The 21,265-nt window shown below is 38.9% G+C and overlaps 2 protein-coding genes, 1 long non-coding RNA gene and 1 pseudogene across 3 annotated transcripts; 2 read left to right on the plus strand and 2 right to left on the minus strand.

Moving 5' to 3' along the window:
• Window positions 1-1,306: 1,306 nt before the first annotated feature.
• On the minus strand, window positions 1,307-16,479 carry LOC144660468 (T-complex protein 1 subunit epsilon-like). Its single transcript, XM_078521101.1, has 10 exons — window positions 16,213-16,479; window positions 16,076-16,136; window positions 14,259-14,423; window positions 12,732-12,930; window positions 11,417-11,609; window positions 5,223-5,492; window positions 4,376-4,561; window positions 3,674-3,811; window positions 2,814-2,994; window positions 1,307-1,718 (listed from the first exon to the last, which is right to left on the minus strand). Exons 1-10 carry the CDS (start codon window positions 16,333-16,335, stop codon window positions 1,597-1,599), a joined length of 1,638 nt encoding a protein of 545 aa, XP_078377227.1. The 5' UTR covers window positions 16,336-16,479; the 3' UTR covers window positions 1,307-1,596.
• On the plus strand, window positions 7,423-10,716 carry LOC144660279 (uncharacterized). Its single transcript, XR_013572072.1, has 3 exons — window positions 7,423-8,342; window positions 8,654-8,743; window positions 9,694-10,716. It is a non-coding gene; the product is annotated as an uncharacterized LOC144660279 (long non-coding RNA).
• A 181-nt stretch (window positions 16,480-16,660) lies between the features above and the next one.
• On the minus strand, window positions 16,661-19,162 carry LOC144659318 (XK-related protein 7-like; the record flags this gene model as incomplete). Its single annotated transcript, XM_078519733.1, has 1 exon — window positions 16,661-19,162. A coding segment is annotated over one exon (1,101 nt), but the record flags the coding sequence as incomplete, so codon positions are not given.
• Window positions 19,163-20,440: 1,278 nt separating this feature from the next.
• The window catches only part of LOC144659319 (uncharacterized), a 2,465-nt pseudogene continuing 1,640 nt past the window's right edge, over window positions 20,441-21,265 (plus strand).

A 21,265-nucleotide genomic window follows, 5' to 3' on the forward strand; every position in this document is an offset into this window, starting at 1 on the left:
TTATAGGGATTCGGGATATTAAGAAAAGAGATTGTGGGATATCGAACTTCAATGTTTTTACACAATTCTCTCCAGAATCGTCCATGCAAATATACATTTTAACCTTCTCTTATTAATCACTTTAATTTTCTAACTGTCAAATTATTTGCTTACATTAATTTCAACACAACTTTATGCATGTGTTGCTGAGTACCTTTCTAAAAATAAATTAGGGGCCCCCTATGGTTGGGTTCGTTTTATTTTCATTTTAAGGATTTAACGATCGATTATTTACGTAAACCACAAGTAACTATTTCGCGATGGGGTGGCGAATAGAACTACATCTATAATATTCTCAGTTATTTTAAATTTTGGTGGAGTTGGGATAAATAATCTCAGAGAAATTCCGAAAATCCATAAAGACACGGACAAATTGCCAATTTATTCCTTTCTTAAAATGACGTTTAATTAGATTTGAAAGTAAACTTGTCAAATTGTTGCTAATTATCAACATTTATTTACACCAACGTTCTCGTTTGTTTTTATCTAATTTGTTTCCTCAGGCAAGAGCAATTAGTTATTATTTTATTTTCTAAAGAGGGTCCTGAAGTGGAGGGGAGGAGTATAAAACCCAATTTCAAGCCCAAATCTAATTTCCCAGCCAATTGTTTTCCCAAATGTTCAAAATCGCAGTTCCTGTTCTATTATTTTCCTGTCTGTGATTCTCATTCCCAGTGACCAAATCCCAGTCCCAGTGACCCAAATCTAATTTTCTCAATGAAACTTTGCCCAAATCCCAGGTCACATTTTACCCCCTTCGGGACTCTCTCTATAGGACTTAAGGAGGCCTGGGGAAGGAGAATTGGTGCGAGTGCTCACCTTCCAACAATAAACCCGGGAATTTTGTTCCCAGAGCCTGCGTCCCCCTTGACCAGCGGTCGGGAAACGTAACGGCTCTAATTCTCGTCCCCAGAGCCCCTGGTACCTCTAAATTCGCCGGCAGGGCCTAGGACACGAGGAACAAGTGGTTCTGGGAATTCATGATTTCATTGGCTAGATTTTTACAAAGAGAATTTAAATTTAGCTGTATTCAAAATACAGCTAGAATTTTAATTTGGCTAAATTAGCCAAATTAGCCAAAGTAGGGCTAAACAAAACATGCTCTTCCCTCTTTCAAAAACCATACAGCTTCCAGCTTAATGTTTATAATTGATCACGTGACCAACTGTTGCAAAAAAAAAAAAAAAAAGAAAAAAAAAGCCCAATAGGCATGGAAAAAAACCTTAAAAGGTATGGGGAAAAACTTGAAACAAGGAGACATAATCCTAAATTTAAAAACGTCAACTATGCTTGTTCAGTTTTATTTCATTCACTTTCGCTGTACAATTTTCTCTTTTTCGTGCAAGATAAGAATGTTCTTTTCTTCTTCCGCCTCGGACACAGAGTGTAGAACAATGTCTTTGAGGCAACTTTGAAAACTAAACTTGGAGTCCTCGAAATATTGCTGCGAACAAAGCTGTCCTGAAATACGTTAACAGAGACGTTTGGTCACACCAGTCATACGTGACTCCGACGTGTCACACAAGCTAGCCATGTCGTGTCAAAACCGAAGAGATGTCACGCTTCTCCTTGCGTCCTGATGTCGTCAATTTTAAGAATCATCTTGACGAGCTGAGTAGCCAGACTAATCTGCTGTTTCTTGCCAATCAACGCTTCTATTACGTGTTGTTCTTTCATATCTGCAAAAAAATCGAGGGAACCTCAATCAAACAAATAATCTCGACATACAAGAGTGAAGAAAATCTTTAGCTTTGAGATTTTGTCTTGATAGATCCCCAAATTCACATAACTGTTTAAAGCGTTTATAAATACACATGTATGTCGAGCTTGTCTTGTGAGGGCTATAGCCTTCATTTCTTTATAAGCAGCTGCAATCCGTTTAAAATTGCAAAGTTGGCTCGGGAGGCGGGTGACCCTGGGTGAAGGGTCAGTCGCTCTCAGTCGCTTTGAAGGTAGGGTGGTCCCGAAGGACGCCAAGCCAACTTTTACTGACATGAAAACACTTTTGACTCGCCTACCAGGGACAAGTCTAGACATACAAATCATGCGTGAAACCAGGTAGGACAATCTTTGGCTCGGTAAGAGGAGACAACTTACTCACTCGTTAAATGATGGCACGGGGAAGAGGGTATCCCTCCTGCCAGGGATAACGTTTCTACTTTAAATAGACCACAAGTGTTAAGCAGTCCTCTGTTGTACCGTAAAATTCCGCTTATAAGCCCCCCCGGTTATAGGCCAATCGACCTGGAAACAAAAAAATACATCCGGTTATAAGCCCCCCCCCCCCACCGGGAAATAAGCCCCCTCTACCCGATGACAGTACTGAACAGGGCTAAATGTTGCTTTTTCGTGCGTTGTATTTCGATCAACACTCCCGAGGCTCGTTTCGAAACGTTTTTTTTCGAATATAAGCCCCTCCGCGTATAAGCCCACCCAAAAACCCTTACGAAGTTGCATAAGCCCAGGGCTTATAACCGGAATTCTACGGTATGCCAAACAGTAAGTGGTTGTGAGCACTTTTGAAACGACCCGAATACAGACACCCTGTTATTACGGACAGGAGTTTTAAGTCCCGGCGAACAAGAATTACTGAAATCTACTGCCGCTACTAAGGACTTTTTCTATTTCAGACACCAAAATAATCATGACCCCAAAGGTTTCCGTTATACATGTAGTGGGAGTTGACTGTAATTACTGCTTGCTGTTAAGGAGATTCAAGAAAGGGCACCTAACTACATGTATATTAACAGTCATAGTGAATTGGGCCAGCCTACCATTATTTCCAGTATCCATACAGTCAACACCGAGTCTAGGATTGCCTTCAGCGACTTGTCTGGATTTAATATCTGCCACCGTTTGAATAGGATTCAAGCCTGAATTCTCTGCCAAAGCTAATGGTATAGCTTCCAGGGCGTCACTGAATGCTCTCATTGCGTACTGCTCCAGCGTGGATACCTGCAAAATTGCAGTCACACATGAATAGACAGAATAGTTTTGTCAATGTTTGAGCCAACAAGCCAGAAACAACAATTGGCAGGTCCCTTCTGTGTCAAATGAGCACCCTATATATGTAAAGTAGTTATACACCAGTTTTGAACCAAATATACATCGATAAACGTGCACAGGTCAAAAACGGTCAAAAAAGACGGACGGATAGTTCACGGCATTCAAAGCATTTCAACCGTTCGCCATTACGTTCTAACGGATCATGAAGGCGTTTTAATCGTTTTGACATAACGTTCTAACGTCTTAATATATACGCCTAAAGCCTGGTTTTCACTAGCAACGCAAGCACAAGCGCAAGCATAAGCGCAATCACGCAAAAAGGACAAATTTTGATCCTTTTACAAGCATAATCATAAAACTGCAATGCGCTTGTGCAAATAAGAGCTGTTATTATTGCGCTTGTGCATGCGTCGCTAGTGAAAACCAGGCTTAACGGATCATGAAAACGTTTTAACGGTTACACAATTTGTTCAAGCCGATGGTTGTAGCTGTTAAACAGTTGAGAAAAAACTTTTACAAAGTAAGCAAACGGTACTTTGTTCAATGCTATCCAAAGCTTCCCTCTCAGGGCTTGAAATAACAGCCGGCACTGGACATTGTCCAGTCATAATTGCCTATCATCCCTTACCTTGTCTGCTTCTTTTGTGACTGCTAACGAGCATGCCAGTTCTGTTGCTCCTCCACCGTACACCACACGGTTATCACGGACAAGATTCCTCACCACACACAGTGCATCATGTATGCTTCTCTTAGCCTCTTCTATAATCTGTAGTGTGCAACATACACAACAGTGTGAATGAGGATTTTAAATTCATTGACAGTTTGAATAATGGTTGAAACATGATCTTTGAGGGTTCCCGACACTATGACATTGTTCAACGTGTGCTTCAAAATGTACAGTACTTTACATTTCTACTTGGTATTTCTGTCTAATGTAGACATGTACAGTGTATTAAGTGCAGAGGGTGACATCTACACAGCCTTAGAAGAACATCACCTTATACAACGGTGTGAGATTGATGCTTTTTTGGGGGGGGGGGGGAGGGGGGTGGCAAGAGGGTATTTTGCACGGATTTGCTTGTTGTCTTGCACGCACGTGGCCTTCAGTTAAGTTGAGAACCATTAGCCCATACATGTATTTCTCTTTGGTTTGGCCTTCACTTTCAAAAAACAATTGTTATGTTGAAGGTCAACATAGGATAGTTATGCTACTAGCCTGTCTACATGTATCTAATATTCACTCCTGAGAAACTTTTCCTCCCTAGTGCTGCAGAGTAAAGATTACATGTATTGAATACAATAAAAAATTTCAGCATTAAATGCCCCTTACCATTTTGTTTCCTCCTCGGATGAAGATAGTAACAGCCCGAGAGTTGTGGCACTCTTCAATAACTAACATCCTGTCCTTTGTGGTTCCAAAGCTGAGCTCTTTGACCAGACCAGCTTTACCAAGTTTCTCTGCTGTCAGTTCTGAAAACCTTGGCACAATACGTCCACCAGTTGCAATAGCAATAAGCTAAAAACAGAAACAAATAAAGTGTTAGCTGTGATTTTATAGTCTTGCTGTGTAGAAGGTCATTACTCTTCCCAGCAGAGCGCAATGTCAAAGATTTTTTCACCCTCTTCACAGTGCAGGTTTAAAATACTTCACATGGTATGTTTTAGAGAGTCTAGTTGGCTTTGTAGTACATACATGTACTCTTACAAACTATGCAGGTGTTTCGTTAGGTTAGTTTTGAAGTAGGCAGGCACCAAAAGAAGGCTCAGAGTGGGCAGGCAGAAAAGAACATTTGAAGTGATTGTCTTTATGTTTGATCTGAAAGTAGCCAATTATTGACTCTTGAGTTTCTTGGTGCTGGTACCCAGGTCCCCCCTTCCAATGATAGCCTTGAATGTATGCACCAAAAAATTCCGGTATCCTTACCACATAGAAACACAAATTTTCATCTGAAAATGTCCCCTGTATACAGGGAATTCATTAAGGTTTCATGCACATGGGAATCAGGGGTTTGCACCCAGGCAAAGTATTGACAGTAAGACCCTACCAAGTCAGTTCCAATGTTAAATACAGCCGGGCAAAGTTGAGTTCACAGCCAGCCAATTTGCCTGGTGGCTGGCTGATACCGGCTCCCCAAGAGCCCAGAGTGCAGATTGGTATCTGCACTTGAATTGCCTACCTCAATTTCAGGTCCTCCAACCCATCTGACTGCGGGCAGCTCGTTTTGTAACAAAAGATGGTTGGCCTCGTCATCGAAACCCCACTGACAGATCGCCAAATTAGCGCCAGTATCCTTCACTTGTTTTACCATCTCCTCAAACTTCTCCTTCTCATACTCTCGCAGCTTTTGATAATCTTCCACAGATGTGACATCCAACTTATGCTTGGTTTTTGGCTTGGGTGGCTCAAATGGGCAGGTTAAGATAGCCAGTTTAGCATCTTTGATGACCTGTATGCCACAGAACAAAAAGGCAAAATTATTTTGATTTTTCAACACAACAGAACAGAATAAATTATTGCCTGATTATAGCTGACTAGTAAAAAAGTCTGATATGTGCAAAATGCAGGGTTGGAAAACGGTCGGGAGAGTAAAAATCATGGATCACTTGCCCGGTTTGGCAAGTATGATTTTCATATCCAGAATGTATAATTAAAAGAGTGTAGCCTTTTAATTTCCAATTTAAAACAATCTACACTCCCTTACCAAAGTAAAAGTATGGGTTTGATATGGCAAATTATGGCCCATATCTGGCCCATACATGGAATAGATATGGGATGGTTAGACCATTATATGGAACTGATATGGGGCCCATTTTTGTAAAATTTCAAGGTATGGGAAGAGTATGGGTTTTTAAACCAAAGGGAAGCTTTGTATGGTTTTGCTATGGGAATAGGTTACCCATAGGAATCCCATATCATCAGGTAATCTATGTTCACTTTCCTTTAGTATGGAAGTGATATGGGATAATCATGCTGTATGGAAAAACTATGGGAATATGTTACCCATACTTATTCCATATCAGCTGTTATTAAATTCTTGTTTTCTCTCTCTATGGCAGTGATATGGGATTATTATGTTGCACAGAAAAACTATGGGATATATGGGTATCCCATATCAACTGCTAACAGGACCAGGAGTGGGGGTGGATGTTCGAAAATCTATCTTCTGATATACCCCAGTATGTCCCGTGAAATGATGACACCACATTGTGTGTCAATAATATTACATCATGATGTCAAAACGGCCACCGCCATCCTGGATCCGCCATCTTGGATTTTAAAATTTTTCCAAAATGTCAGAAAACCACCCAAAATTACTGAAAAGTACTCAAAAGCAACAAAATGGTGCAAAAAAACTAAAAAGGTGCAATTAATTGCAATAAAGTTTATTTTAATTGAAAGCAATTAAAAAATTTAAAATTTGTGGAAACATGTCTGTCAAAATGCCATTGCCATGCTAAATGATAATTAAATTATTGCCAAGTGGATTTTATTTACCAATCAAATATTCTCAAACATAACAACCAGCTTCTACAATGAATAAACATATCACAACTTTGAAATTCAATAATCCCCATCTGTTTTAATTGTTCAATATTTTAATGAGGCCCTGCCAGGAGGATCCTTGTGTTGCTTGTCTGAATTTTGAAATGTTCCGTGTCGCTGTTTTATAGCTCTTCATGTCGCTGTCGGTAACTAAATTGAAGAAAAATTGCCTGTCCTTGTCGGAATTTAATTTTTTTCTATAAGGGTCGTCGTTTGTCGCGATTTTATTTTATGTGTTGTCGCTACTTTTTGGGCCGTGTTGCTTGTCGGAAATTACACCGACGGGGCCTCTTTAATGATTTGCCTTGCACAGCAATATAAATGTTTTGAGGAAATGTGACCAGTCAAGTTGGCTGAAAGTTTAAGTTTGACTTTTCAAATCTCCTTTCGCAGCTGTCATTTCAAAACCAATCTTCGTGCTCTGCTAAGGATTACAAGGAGATATTTGGTTTGCTTTTGCAAGGGTTATAAGAGCACACCTTGACAACCCTCCAAGTTAAGACTATATAGTCGCCATGGCGACAACAATTTTGGAGCTGGCGACTAAATTGGAAACGAACTTGCCAGCCTGGTGACTAAAATTGAGAAGGAGAATTGAAAGTGTTTGCTTATTTAGCAACTTAAATTTTCACAGCGAACAAACTTGAGCAGTCAGTGGCCAAATGGCCACTTAGGCAAAAAATAAACTTGAAGGGTTGCTTGACAGCGCTTGAAAATCATGTTCTGTATCTTTTTACCAGCCAACAGATGTTGAAGGTCCTTTGGAAAACGAAAAATTTAACTCTAACCTTCACTGCTTTGCTTCAAAAAATTCTAGCTCTTGTGCTTGCTAAGGTCTGGGGAGATTATACATATGCTCGAAGTGGTTGTGATAGGAGCACCGAAATAAATACCGTTCTCTGTTTCACACTCTTCTGGAAAAGGTTCAGTGTCTGATTCACAATTATACTTAACACTGCATGAAAATGTCTGAAGAAGCATCGTCATCTTTAATAAATTACATAACAAGCTTACATTACATAGCTTACTGTCATGATCGGTGAAATCTGAAAGCTTGTCGTCGCGTCACTCGTGTTATCGTTTTGTCTTTCGGCTATAAACTCTCCACAATCCGTACGCGTTGAAAACTTTGTCGTTATTGTTGCAGAATTGTTCATTGTTGTCATTACAACTTTCAGGTAAACTAGCTGACTGCAGCACTCGCTGGAACACCTTCATGTAGCTGCATGGGTCGTCGAACAAGACATCATCTTTGAACTCAAATTTGTTATCACATCATTCTGGAGTTTGCAATCGATGAAAATCACGTAGACATCGTTTACCTAGAGTACGTTTTGTAGTCTTGCTGCCTGGAATTTATACGGGTTCGAATACTGCATGTGTTCTTTGTAGCGTCCTCTTTTTCTACGATCTACTCATCGCCAATGAATCCGCCATTTTGGTTGATTACCGATCCCACGTGAGCGCGACCGTGAGAGCATGGGAGCGAGATTACGAACAATGCGCACGCAGCTACATTGGAACACGTGGTCACTTTTAACCAATTACGAAGTGACAGAAAAGAACGCGTCCTTTTCGAATTTTTGTCGCTTTCTCCATTCCATCGTGATCTTCGCTGTTTTTTTGAGTGTTTTAGCCACTTTTGGGGAAAAATTCCGCGATGATTTCGTGTTTTCAACACCAAAGTTAGTGACAGAAACGATGGCTGGTCGTACCTCACGAAAAAGAAATGCCCCAGCTCTTCTAAGAGAAGGTAAGTAGTGACATTTCTCAGGTTGATTTGTGTGCAAGTCTGTGTCCTAAAGCTTGAAGTGTCATTTTCTAGACCCGCGTTTTTATAAACTGTCTCCTCTATGTTGGCAAATTTTACGTTGTAAAGTTAATTGCTAAATCTAAGGCATAGTGAAAAGTACTTTTGACTGATAAACGAGTAAAAGTTCGCACGAATTTCATTCAGATCAAACTCAATGTTGTTTCTATACACATGCAAGTTCTTATCACTGAGTTGACCTGAGTTAACTTAACGAGCTATTTCTAAATAGATCGACTTGGTTTGTTTAACAGAGACTTGGTAGTATGTGAGGTATGAAGATGATTTGAGGGTCCTGCATGAAGATGAACTACATGCATGTACATCACACTTCACATTAGAAGGTCAGTAAAAGTTTCCACATTTTTATTTTATCACAGACATTCATGAGTCATTTTTCTCAAAAAATAACAATTTCGTTTATTAAAATATTTGAAATTTTTAATAATGATGCCTAGACAACCCATTTTTTCCTCCAAACACTCCCTATGGAGGGCACAAATCAGACACCGCAGTTTTTGCTGTTGGTGTCTTTGAAGCTTTGGCTACTTTGAAAAAATATTCCGACACCCTTTGGGATGGAGGTTGCCTTCAATAGAGGGGGAGGGGGGGGGGGGGGTTGGGTTAGGATAAGAAATGGAATGTCCCAATCTAACATTGTCTGTAACCGTGTGTGAAATTATTAAGTTCCAATGTGATATCAATTAATACCGTCACTTGCATCTACGCCTCAACACTCACTGCTGAAACATGATATTATTGGGTATGATGAACGTGACATGATTTGTCATCAAATGTTGTAGTTTGGCAGACCGTAACAGCAACTTTCGCACCCAAAGTTCAACACATTCCGGTTTTGAAATGGTGAAAGGATTGGATATAGAGACTTCTTGATCCTGCATGAGCTATGTTAATATGCATTTGAAGGTTCACTTGAATCACTTTTTGTGTAAAGTTTTGTCCGTTCTCAATGTTTATGCTGAAACTTGAGTCCAAAAGTTGCCATTAGGGTCTGCTAAACTTCAACCTTTGATGACAAATCATGCCATGTTTAGTATCCAATCACACGTAGATCATTTTTGGGCAAAAAGTGTTCATGCTTAGATGAAAGCAACGGTAAGAGTACTCTTTCAGTTTGCTGTGCTATCTAAATGGTGGCAAACAAAAGTAATGCTACCTTGGTAAGTGCTCAAACAGTTTTCTGAGTTTGAACACACAGCCATACTATTTTATTAAATTATCGGTAACCCAAATGAGACCGACAATAATATTTTTTTCTTGGTTCTGCTTTTAGGTAAAGTGTGTTCAAAGTTCACCAAAGATGGCTTACTCAGCCAGCCAGGTTGTCAGGAAGATTAATATGAAATGTGTGGAGGCCAGACATCAACCAAGGACACAAATACCTGCATGCAGCTGCCAGGGTGCAATGAACAGTGATTTAATACAAAAGCTAGTGTCTCGATAAAGAAGTCATACAGCTTTGATAAGACATTACAATACCAACAAGACATTATTGAAAACAGAGACTCTCGCCTATCGTTTTTAATATAAGCTACAGTAAGACGTGAACAAGCCTTGTGCAGTTTTAAATGTTATGACACTTCAGAATCAACTTTTAAGTTGTCCATTTAAAAAATTTAACTTTTAATTTACCGCAACCAACGTTGAGCTGACATCATTATGTAACACATTAATGTTAAAGAATCACTTATTCAAAAACTTTTAAATTGCATGTGAAAAAAGTAAGAATGCATGATTTGCAATAAAGGTATTTAAAGTTTAAATGCGAAATGGTGATTTTCTTCTACATAGATACATGGGTTGTTCACATAATCCATTGTTTCCATTATAAAAATTCCATACCTTTTCCATAGCTAATGGAACAATTATTACAGGCATATGGGATTGATATGGGCCTGTTGCCCCATACCTTTCCCATATATGGGAATAGTATGGATTTTGACGAAATACGTATCTTTCCCATAGATATGGGATTGGTATGGGACTGTTTGAAGCTCCCATACAATTCCCATATCATTTTTCTTCGTGTACCATTGATTAAAGCTCCCATACCATTCCCATAGCCCATATCATTTCCACATATGGGAATAGTATGGATTTTTACGAAATACGTATCTTTCCCATAGTTAAGACAATAGAGAGGCAATATGTGCAAAATATGGGTTTGATATGGAAGGTTATGTGCCATATCAAAACCATATCAAACCCATATATGGGCCATACATTATCCCATATCAGACCCATACACGGTCCATATATGTCCCATATCACCCAGTTTGGTAAGGGCTGTCCCACAAGCAAATAGCTTACCAACATTAGCATTTTAAAATCAATAACAACCTGGTTCGTAAACAGACAAAAATGGCTTCCACTTGGTTATTGTTACAAGACCTACATGTACTTGTACAAAATAATACCGCTGGTCATAAATACACTGACTCGTCCACCTAGCTGCGAAACGCGGCAAGATTGCTAATTCTTGCGTATTATACTGTACAATTTAGACACTGCTTTGAAAATACAGGAATTTGGAAGTATGTATCAATAAAACTGTGTTTTTCAACTTTTGAAATAAGTGTTCTCTGTGATTTTATTGTGGAGTTAAAGTCTATTACGGGGGATTTTTCATTGAAGAAATAGATTACATTCTGCATTGCTGGTGATCAACCACCACGGCAGCACTGTGGGTGAAATTCCATTTACCGAGTTGTGCTGTCAAGTTTTCGGGAATAGGAAAAGACAAGGCCAAGGAAATTTTCGATGAAGTGGCAACTTGGCCGACCATGGTTGCTAAATGACAAAAAAAAGTATTTTTTTTTTTTAAATGGAGAAGACTAGGCGAGTGAAAACTGATCTGGGCGAGTGCAATTTGAAGGTCACTCACCCAGATGACAAGTGCTCCGAAATTTTAGTTTCCAACCCTGAAAACATTATGGCAGCTTTAAAAAATGTTACCAAGAACCCATAGGGATTAATACCTCAACAGGGACACATACCTTTGGCATTTGAGGATGGCTCATATCCTTGTCTACGACAACTCCTTTAACTAACATCGTGTCATCCAGTTTTCCGCCTTCCTTTCCTTCCATCTTGATCAATTCAAAGTCCACATCTTTTCTTTCTAAATCAGCAACAGATAGTACGGCTTCTACTGCAATCTCTGCCAGCTGTCTGTGGCATCTGCTAACACTGTTCAATGAAACAATCAACAAACCAGTCAGCTGAGGGTTTCACCAGACATGCAAACAGAAAAGTGTCAAAAACAGGACATGTTATAATTTATTTCATTTTACTACTGGGGCACTTGAATAGGCCTTATTCGTATTCTCGGTATTGGACTGGAACTAACTTGCAATGGAGGCTCATGCGGGGGAATATCATTAAAAACAGCTTCAAGTCATTTGCATTTGAAAAGATTACCCGCATGAGCCTCCATTGCAAGCTAGTTCCAGTCCAATACCGAGAATACGAATAAGGCCTATTAATCATCCTGCACTGTCAATTTAGGTCAAAATGTGCCTGAAGCCGGCAGCCAAACCTCCCTCCCTCCCCCCACCCCCCCCCCCCCCAGTAAGCAAGGGCCTATTGCTTTTGCTGTAAAGGTTTTTTGCCTTTGCCACCTACCTACTGCCACCTTGCCTACTACTCAAAAACATTTTGACTGGGCTAACATTTCTAACAAATTCAATCACAAACCAAAGTTAACAGTCTTGTATTGTTCTAGTATAACACAGTGACCAGTTTTTTAACATACAATGGCCAGGGATGTTGCGGAAATAAAAAACACTTAGCCAGCTCATTAACCATTGGAAGTTCTAAAAGTCTTTGTTTTTGTGGGAAACTTCAGCCAGTTTCAGGATTGTGCTCTAGCAGTCTAATCCCGGATGCCTGCACAGGCGTCATACTCTTGTCTTTGGGCAACTTGTATAACTTCGCTGGGCAACCAAGATTTCTTACAGAAGAACCTTTGGGCACCCTGTAATTATTCTAAGAGCACAGCTTTGAGTTAAATTAGTTGGAGTTTGGCGCTTTAAGACCCCCCTGAATGCCCACTGGCATTATGAGTGAATCGTGTTTATGTCCCAATGGCTGATAAAATACAAGAATGAGTGTGCCATAGAGAGCCTCAAAATAAAATTCTTTTTAACCCTCTGGTAGCATATTGCCTGGCCAATATTCTCTCAGTACAGTATTTGTGCTCAGATAAGAATATATCAATGAACTGATTTATTGACAGTTTTTGTTTGTAATACCCTTTAACATTATTCACCATTATGGATATGTACATTGTATAGGCACAGGTGTACTTACATTTTTGATCCTAGTGTTGTCATGGCGGTCTGAATAAGGGATTCTGGGTTATTTCTATCTACAGGAAAACTGTCACATATCTTATCAAGCTGTTCATTGGCTATTCTGGCTGCCAGCTCATAACCGTCGGCAATCCTTATTGGATGGATGCCCCAGTCGAGCAGCTGTTCAGCTTGTTCCAGAAGAGCTCCAGCAAGAACTGCAAACATGGAAAGGAAACAAATCAGCAGGATGCCAGCAATTGTATTATTCAATGTGCAAAAAGAAATATAATACAGCACCGCCTGATATCATATGCACATTAGCCGCGGGTTTCCCGAGGTGGACGCGCGGGTAGTGCACGCGGTTTGCCCGTGCGTCCACCTCGGGAGGAACGAACGAAGCACGAAACGAAACCGAGGGAATCACGCGTTCTTCAAAGCCGCGTCTTTGTGCTTTTAATTGCCTTTGTTAGCTTTATTGTTGCTCTTCATTGTAAGGTTTTTGACACCGTCACCCAAGAGATTTGATCGGAAACCACAACAAACAAAAGAGAACGCTGGTTCGTCCAAAAAATCAGCGGAATAACCCGGAATAACTGAGCGAATTCTCGCACGTTGATTGGCTAATTTTTTATGTCAATAAGAGTAGTAAACTTGTTGCTCATGCAATCAGTGACGGTTTTGTGAAACTTTTCAACACTGATTCAGCACTGCATTCTTGATGAGGCAAGAATTACACCACAAAACTAGTAGTCTGCAATGAGGAAATCATCTAAAATTTATTGGTTAAAAGTTTAGAAACCTGATAGCGAAAAGATGAGGATGTTTATTGAGGATTCGTGAGTGGGAATGTGTGCTGTCAATGATATTAAGAAACTGAACCGCATTTTAGCAGATAATGTTCACTGTTGTGAACACTTTTCCCTTGTATTTCAGGCCCTATTCTTACCAAACTTTAAATTAACGAGCCTATGATTCTCTGAATTACAGCAACGAAATTTAGATTCTGCGGTGTTGGGGCAATCGCATTTTCCTCATGCATTTCTTTCCTTGGTTTTCAATCAGTTAGACCTTCTTGTTATTGTAAAAAACAAATTGACATCAGTTTTTTATGCGTCTGTCCTGTTATTGATGATAAATTCCATCATAACATTGTCAAAGTTGTTGTTGTTGACAATACTTTGACAATATTATGATGCAATTTATCATTAATGACAGGACAGACGCATTAAAAAACGGATGTCAACTTAGCAGGTCTGCAAATAATTTTTTTCACTTGAAAAGACTTTATGTCCTACTACTAAGACACCATCTTGGTCGGACAGAACAAAATTGTGGTCGGACATTTATTCATTGTTGCCGTAAATGATTCATGATCAAAAAATTGTCTGGACATTACATGTCTGACCACACTTGGTCTTTCGTCGGACATGAGCAAATTTTGGTCGGGCAATGTTCGATGATCGACTGTTATTTGCAGCCCTTCTTAGGGTTTAAACAATTCAATACACATTTATTCTACTTAACATTCTGTAAGCATACTGACCCACAACTCCAGTGGTTCCATCACCAATCTCGTCATCCTGTGATTTTGATAAGTCGACCATCAGCTTGGCGATTTGATGTTCAACTTGCATCATGTCTAAAATGGTTGCTCCATCATTGGTGCACGTCACCTCGCCATCTGGACTGACCATCATCTTGTCCATACCTGAGAGTTATTATATAAAGGATATTACACAGTGGCGAGAAGATATGGATTTTATATTCGAGTGGCAAAGAAAACATCTTATGAGTGAGCGCAACAAGTACCTTATTATTGAAAATTAACGATACATTTAATTAACACGAATTTCATGTACCTTATTAATTGGTTGAAAAAAAATCGCGAATACAAAACTTTCACAAAATTGCGAAATTTAAGTGTTGCGAAATATGTGCACCTCAAAATCGCAAAATTAACATGTCGCGAAATTTTCATGTAATAAGGTACCTTAATTCATGTCATCGCATTGTTAAAATGCTTTGTTATATTCCTATAATAAGGTAATTGGACTGAAATTTGAAAGTCATACTCATAATGCTCATAATGAATCTCACACTAAGATCTGAAGGCCCAGGGGGGGTACTCCGGCCTGTAAATGACGGGGATGATCGAATTGAGGCAAAACTCAGGACCCAAAAAAATCCCTTAGTCTTCCGACATTACCCAAAAAAATCCCTGGACCAAAAATAACCCCCCAAAAAATCCCTTGTCAAATTACCCCTAAATTGCCAGGAGGGGCAATAATATAACACAAAGAAAATCATAAAAAATTGAACGCTGTTGTGTGTTTATTCATCATACCATAAATACGCCAAGGCCCCGTCCAGGCACTTTAGTTTGTTATTAATAACCAAAAAAATCTCCTATTCTAATCAAGTCACCCAAAAAAATACTTGCCAAATTCTCCAACCCAAAAAAATCCCCGAATCGAAAATTTCAAACCCAAAATAATCCTTCGATCATCCCCGTCACTTACAAGCCGGAGTACCCCCCTGAGTCTGAAGGTGCCTTATTTTTATAACTTTTAAGCAAGCGCATTATACATGTATTTTACGTTTTCTAGACTCTATGGGGCACTAACTCAAGGAGGGCATTTAATCAAGGGTGGCTGTTTGATCAACTGATAAATTACTTGCAAATGTTGAAGTTTGTTAACTTGTAGAGCTGAATGAAAGTTGGTTAACTGATGCTTTAAACTTGGTGAGATGTTACTGTGTTGTGTACAACAATTCACGTGTTATCAAGTCATATTTTTCATTTGATTATAAAGCCATTTGCAGAGACTGAAATAGCACAACTGTTTAGGGCAGTTGAAGATATAATCTAACATACGAATACCATGGTAATTCTATTTACAAGTGTATACATGTACACCCTGTACATACACTGTACATATGCATCTTTAATAGGGCTTTTGGTCAGCCATTTGGAATATTTTAATCTTTTTTGCACGTTTAATAAACTAGTAAAAGCAGCAAATACATGTTTTGACACAGGAACATGCTAACAAAAGACTCCCTTCGTTTTAAAGATGTGCACGGCTTGCATATCAGATCGATCGTCGATTACAGTGTTAAAAGTTTCAATGCAAGTCGGCAAAAATTTAAGCTCATTTTCTACACGCAGATGCTATAAGGAATGCTTGCAGAAGCATATTCTGTACAGTTCAGTTCAACGGATTTTTTAAAAATATAATCGTTCTCTTTGCGTGAGAAATACAACCCTTTCTAGGAAGTTTTACGAATTTTGACAAGTTGCGAGAAGTTGTAGATCTGACAGGCCACCACGATCGAGCGAGTTTATAAAATACAGCTTACCTTTCGGCCCAAGAGAAGTCCGCAAAATATTAGCCACGGCTTTGGCTGCTAAAATATGAGACTGAAGGAGAAAAATTCGATAAATCAAGACGATGAACTAGACAGAAATCAGGCTTACTCGATACATGTGATTTTACCTTCTGTGCATCAAGGCCTGTCAACCTTCTCTGCTTGTCTTGTTCTTTCAGGATTATAAACGGTCTTCCGTATTCATCGAACGTAATACCCTGTGGACGAGCTTGCATAGGTATTGCAGCCATCTTTGCCGATGATTGGGAAGAAGGATGTCTCACTCTTTTGCCGATTAATTTGGATTTTGTGGATGATTTTCGAAAGAAAATGTCTGAACACTCCTTGCACCGGTGGGCCCAGACCTCCTTTGTCTCCAAGGTGTTCACGAACGGCTGGAAACGTGCGGTCCCAGGCCACCCTTACACAAAACAAGGGAGAGGGGGTAGGGCTAATTTTGGTCCAAGACATTTTGTGGGCTTATATGAGATCCCACAAAAAGTAACAGAGAAGTAAAGGAGAACTAAACAATTGCCTTTCTTTTCATTACCATCCTGAAAATGTGTAAGGGAGTGGGGCCAGAAAGAGAAGGAGTGTTACCAAAAAAATCGAAATTCTAGAGGGAGATCAGAAGAGGGAGTGCGTCGTTAGGCTGTGTTCTTGCCGGAATCCGTATCGCAACAGGAAACATCGTCGGATACCCAGGGGTAGTGTGTCGGAGAGAAAACAAGTAAACAGCGATCCTTCTGAGAGTGGAGCGACGAATGTTTTCAAGAAGAGCGGACCTTCTTGAAAATCTTCGTCGCTCCGATTTGCGCCCGGTTTTCTTCGTTTCGCTCCGACTACCCCTCGGTCTCCGAGGATAGAAAGAAGAGGGCGCGACGGTGAGTAATCAGCTAATGTCATCTCCAGAGCACGCTGCCATGTCTTGTGGTCAGCACCAAGGAAGCTGACTCTAACCAAGTCCGAGTTTGATCATGCGTAGAGTCCGTAAATTGCAGACATTCAGTTAGAATTCGCATTTTTGGTCCTGATCCAAAAAATTAAAGCAGGCCCTGGGGAGAATCAAGTAGCGTTAGAGCCAACAGAATCACAAGTACGGTATTGACTTCTGTATGGCTATCAGAAAATCAAGATGACAGTTAGTAAGTTAACTTCTGGTTGCTAAGGAAGACTAAAAAGCGAAGTTTGTTTACGTGTGGGTATAGAAGCTCTCTTTCCCTCGATGGAAAACACTACCAGAAAATACGTTAGCATAATATAGTCTATACAATACAATAAAACACTGAGTTTATAAGTCCATCCCCAAAAGGCTCTTTAAAACTAATTTACAACGAGTGATAAGAAACGCTTATTTACATGATGGTATAAAACTTATATAAAGTCTCAGCTAAGTTTTAATCAAGATAACTCAGTTGACCCTATATTGTCATAACAATTTGTAAATCCTGTCTTTGTATGCATCAGTTTATATTGTAAACAAAAACCAATTAGCGGAAGAGCCCATTCGTCATTTTCTCCCTATTCGCAACCAAGCCTTGGAACAAGGTTGATTAATGGCGGCCGTAAATTCTCTGGAATAAATGCTATAATACAACGACTTCTGATGTTCGTAATGGATTGAAATTTGGCAAGGTGAGTAAGAAAGTCTAATTGTTCACGACAATGAAAAAATATGAAGATCAAAAATTTGATCATAGTAGCACTTTAACAAGCCCAAGATAAATGCCCAAATGGGCGAATTGTTTCTAGGTTTTGTTAACAAAATAAAATTCTACGCGCCAGAGATTATTTTTAAATGACCTTTGTAGAGAGACTTCTAGAGATACAAAACATATAATTTAAATTTAAACGGAATCGAAGGTAGCAACAAAAATAATTTTCGATCTTGGACTAAAACAGTTGTCTTTGCTTGAGTTATATAATTTGGATTATTTAGAACTGATCAAAGAAAGATTTTGGTCATCATATTGACCGCTACAAGTCGTAATCTATTGCCTCATCGTCACAAAATCTTTGCCATGGAACGATTGTGCTTTTTTTTAGTAACACACGGAAGTGGATAACTCTCATTACCGAGCCAAGAACACTGAACAAGCACACGCAGACGGTGACTGGTAACGAGTACCACGTGTTGGAGTATTGGCTAAAATAGTAGAACAGTATCATGAAAAAGTTTTCTAATACAAACAAGACATTAGAAAGCACTTGCATTCTTTTCAGTATGGCCTTGTTGTTTTCTGAGCCGCCTTCGTACATTATGTATTGTTGTGAATAGTCATCTCTTAGCCACTGAACGAAGAAAAAATGAAGCAGAGACAATAATAAGCAAGCGAAACCGCATTCGCCCTTTGAGCGAAGCCAGATGGCGTCAGTTGTCACTATCGAGAAGGTATGAAACAACACGACACCGATAACCCACCACTTGCAGCTGACGGTGAAGTAACAAACGGCAACTAGTCGACTGCTCAGGAGAAATATGTGTGTTACAAAGAAAACAAGTTTGTGTTTTACTTCCAGGTAACCGATATCGCTGCGATGCAAAGTCTGATCAGCGGCTGTGAACGCCCAAACTAGACTTAGGAAAGAGACAGGCAAAGAAATGATTTTAATAACATCCGCCTGTTTTTCTTGAACAATGACGACGTAAAGCTGAAAAATAAACTGCGGGGCTGTTTCGACAACTGACTCAAACAGCACAGCCAAGTCAATGTGCAACAATAGGTCAACAGCTTCCGCCTGGCTGGCCGAGTCAACTTCATCGTCACGCCACCATTTCTTTATGTAAAAAACAAGCGCTTGCAGTCTCACCAAAGCTGCTGAAAACGGATGGAAACCACAAAGAATAGTTTGCGTACATCTAGTGCCACTGCATGGATTGCCATCGTTATTAACAAGGTACAAAATCAGGAACACAAAACATGGCAAAATAACAAAAGTGAGCCCCACGCCAAACCATATCTTGTGATCCCTTCGGTAGAAGTCCACTATTGTGAGTATGTCGGTGATCGGGTCAGCAAAGCTTAAAATGCTCCAGCAAGAAGCACAATTGGGCTGTACCACTTGTATACTATACTTTCATCCTGAGCAGAATTTTGGTCTCTTTCCATTTTACTGCCGGAGAATGTTAATACGATTGGAATGGAAGTTGTAAAATAATCTTGCCGTTTCCAGCCGACGCGACTGAGATATGAAAGGTCAGGCTGATTATAATATACGAGAACAAATTCCAGTGAGTCTCTGTCGTACTTGCACAGAAAATAACAATTTAAAATTCTCAACTGTGATTGGTTTTTAGCACGGTCTGTTTGTCAGAGATTTGTCACAAGAATTTGCCCTTTAGTCTAACGTAGTGTCCAATAACAATATTTTTGTGTCTCGCAACTGCCTTTTTTCCAAGAATTTCATCAGAGATAATTGAGATGAGATGCGGATCCAAAAATATGTTTTATAAGCATCATTTATTGTTTATTAATTTAGTTATTTATTTATTTTTTATTTTTTATTCATTTGCCACATAAATAAAATTATAAAAAGAAAAAAAAGGATAAAAAGAACTAGTAATTGGGGCTAATTAACCTTCTCCCATTTTCCTTAAAATTTCGCAAGAATGTTAATTTTTAACAATTTTCGCATCATTTTTTTTATTTCGCATTTTCGTCGAAAGCCCTCCTTTGACCTTACTTTTTGTGCTAACAATAAATTAAAGATTTCAAAGAGCAAATGCGACGGAAGAGATAATCCGTGGCAATTTCCGCCATTTCGTTTTTCGTTTGATTCATTTGGTTGGTAAAACTGAATATCTCTTTATTTTATATTTTCCGTTTTCGATAGTAGGATTGATTTTTGATAATTTTATCCTGTGCTTTCTCCGTTTTTTCATATTTCCTTTTTCTGGGACCGTCTTATCCTTTATCCTTTTACCTTTTTCTTTATTCAATTTTCTATTTTCCCTTTATCAATATTTCGTTTTTCTTTTTTTTCCTTTTTCTTTTTTTCTTTTTACCGTCTTCCTTTTTACTTTTTTCTTTATTCTCTTTTCTCCTTTTCCTTTTTCTGTATTCCTTTTTCATTTTATCTTTTTTCCTTTTCCTTTCTTCAATTTTTTTTCTTTCTCTCCATCGCATACCCAGTAACCTTTGCTGGCAAATTTTGCGCCATTTTTTTCCGATTTCGCCATTTCCATGTGCGCTTCATTTGGTGCCTAGTGGTCTTCATGATCAAACTCTGACATGGAGAACTTTGTGCAAGTCCAAAGCGGAGTTTAAGTTGTTAAAGTAAAGCTCAATAATGACACGATTACTTTGTTGTCCAAGGTGTTTAGCCTGCAGGCCGAAACGATCTATCTAATCGGTGATGACAGTGTGGTAATGCCCACAATAGAAAAAAAGGAGAAAAGAAAAAAAATAAAGAGTAAAGAAAAAAGGAAAAAGGTAAAACAAAAAACGGAATAAAGGAAAAAGGAAATAGGAATAAAGAAAAACGAAAAAAGAAAAAGATAAATGAAATATTAAAAAAGGAAAGGAATAAAGAAAAGGATTAAGCGGAACCAGAAAAAAGAATATGATTATTTATTAAAAAGAAAAGAGGAAAAAGGATAAAGCACAGGATAAAATTATCAAAAACTTATCGCACTATCGAGAACGGAAAATATAAAATAAGGAGACATTCAGTTTTACAAACCAAACTAACCAAGCGAAAAACGAAATGGCGGAAAGTGCCACGGATTAGAGATCGACTACTATATCAATAGTTTATTAACAAAAAAATTGGAAGAGTTCGCCTGTTGTGGATAAATGTCGAAATTTAGGCAAGTGTAGTAAAGTTTAATTGAAGATATTTCGGACAAATCTTGATCTGCATATCAGGCATAATCTATTTTCTCCTATCTCGATTATCAGATCCAAAAAAGCAGGGGGAATCAGGTAGCGTTAAACACAACAGCATCACAATTACAGTATTGACATCTGTTCTCTAGTCACGTTCAGCTTTGGCTTTCTCAAATTTTACTTTCCTTATAGGGTAACGTGAATAGCAGTTATTTAATCAACCTCCCATTGCTATGTATAATAAAAACGAGAAGACTGAAAGGCAAAGTTTTTTACGTGGGTATAAAAGCTTTCTTTCCCTGGATGAAGTAGTAATGTACTACACTCTGAGGCAAATTTGCCTTAGAGATGT

The sequence above is a fragment of the Oculina patagonica genome, chromosome 7 (assembly GCF_052425735.1).
Source record: "Oculina patagonica isolate OP01 chromosome 7, crgOcupat, whole genome shotgun sequence".
Classification (NCBI taxonomy): Eukaryota; Metazoa; Cnidaria; class Anthozoa; order Scleractinia; family Oculinidae; genus Oculina; species Oculina patagonica.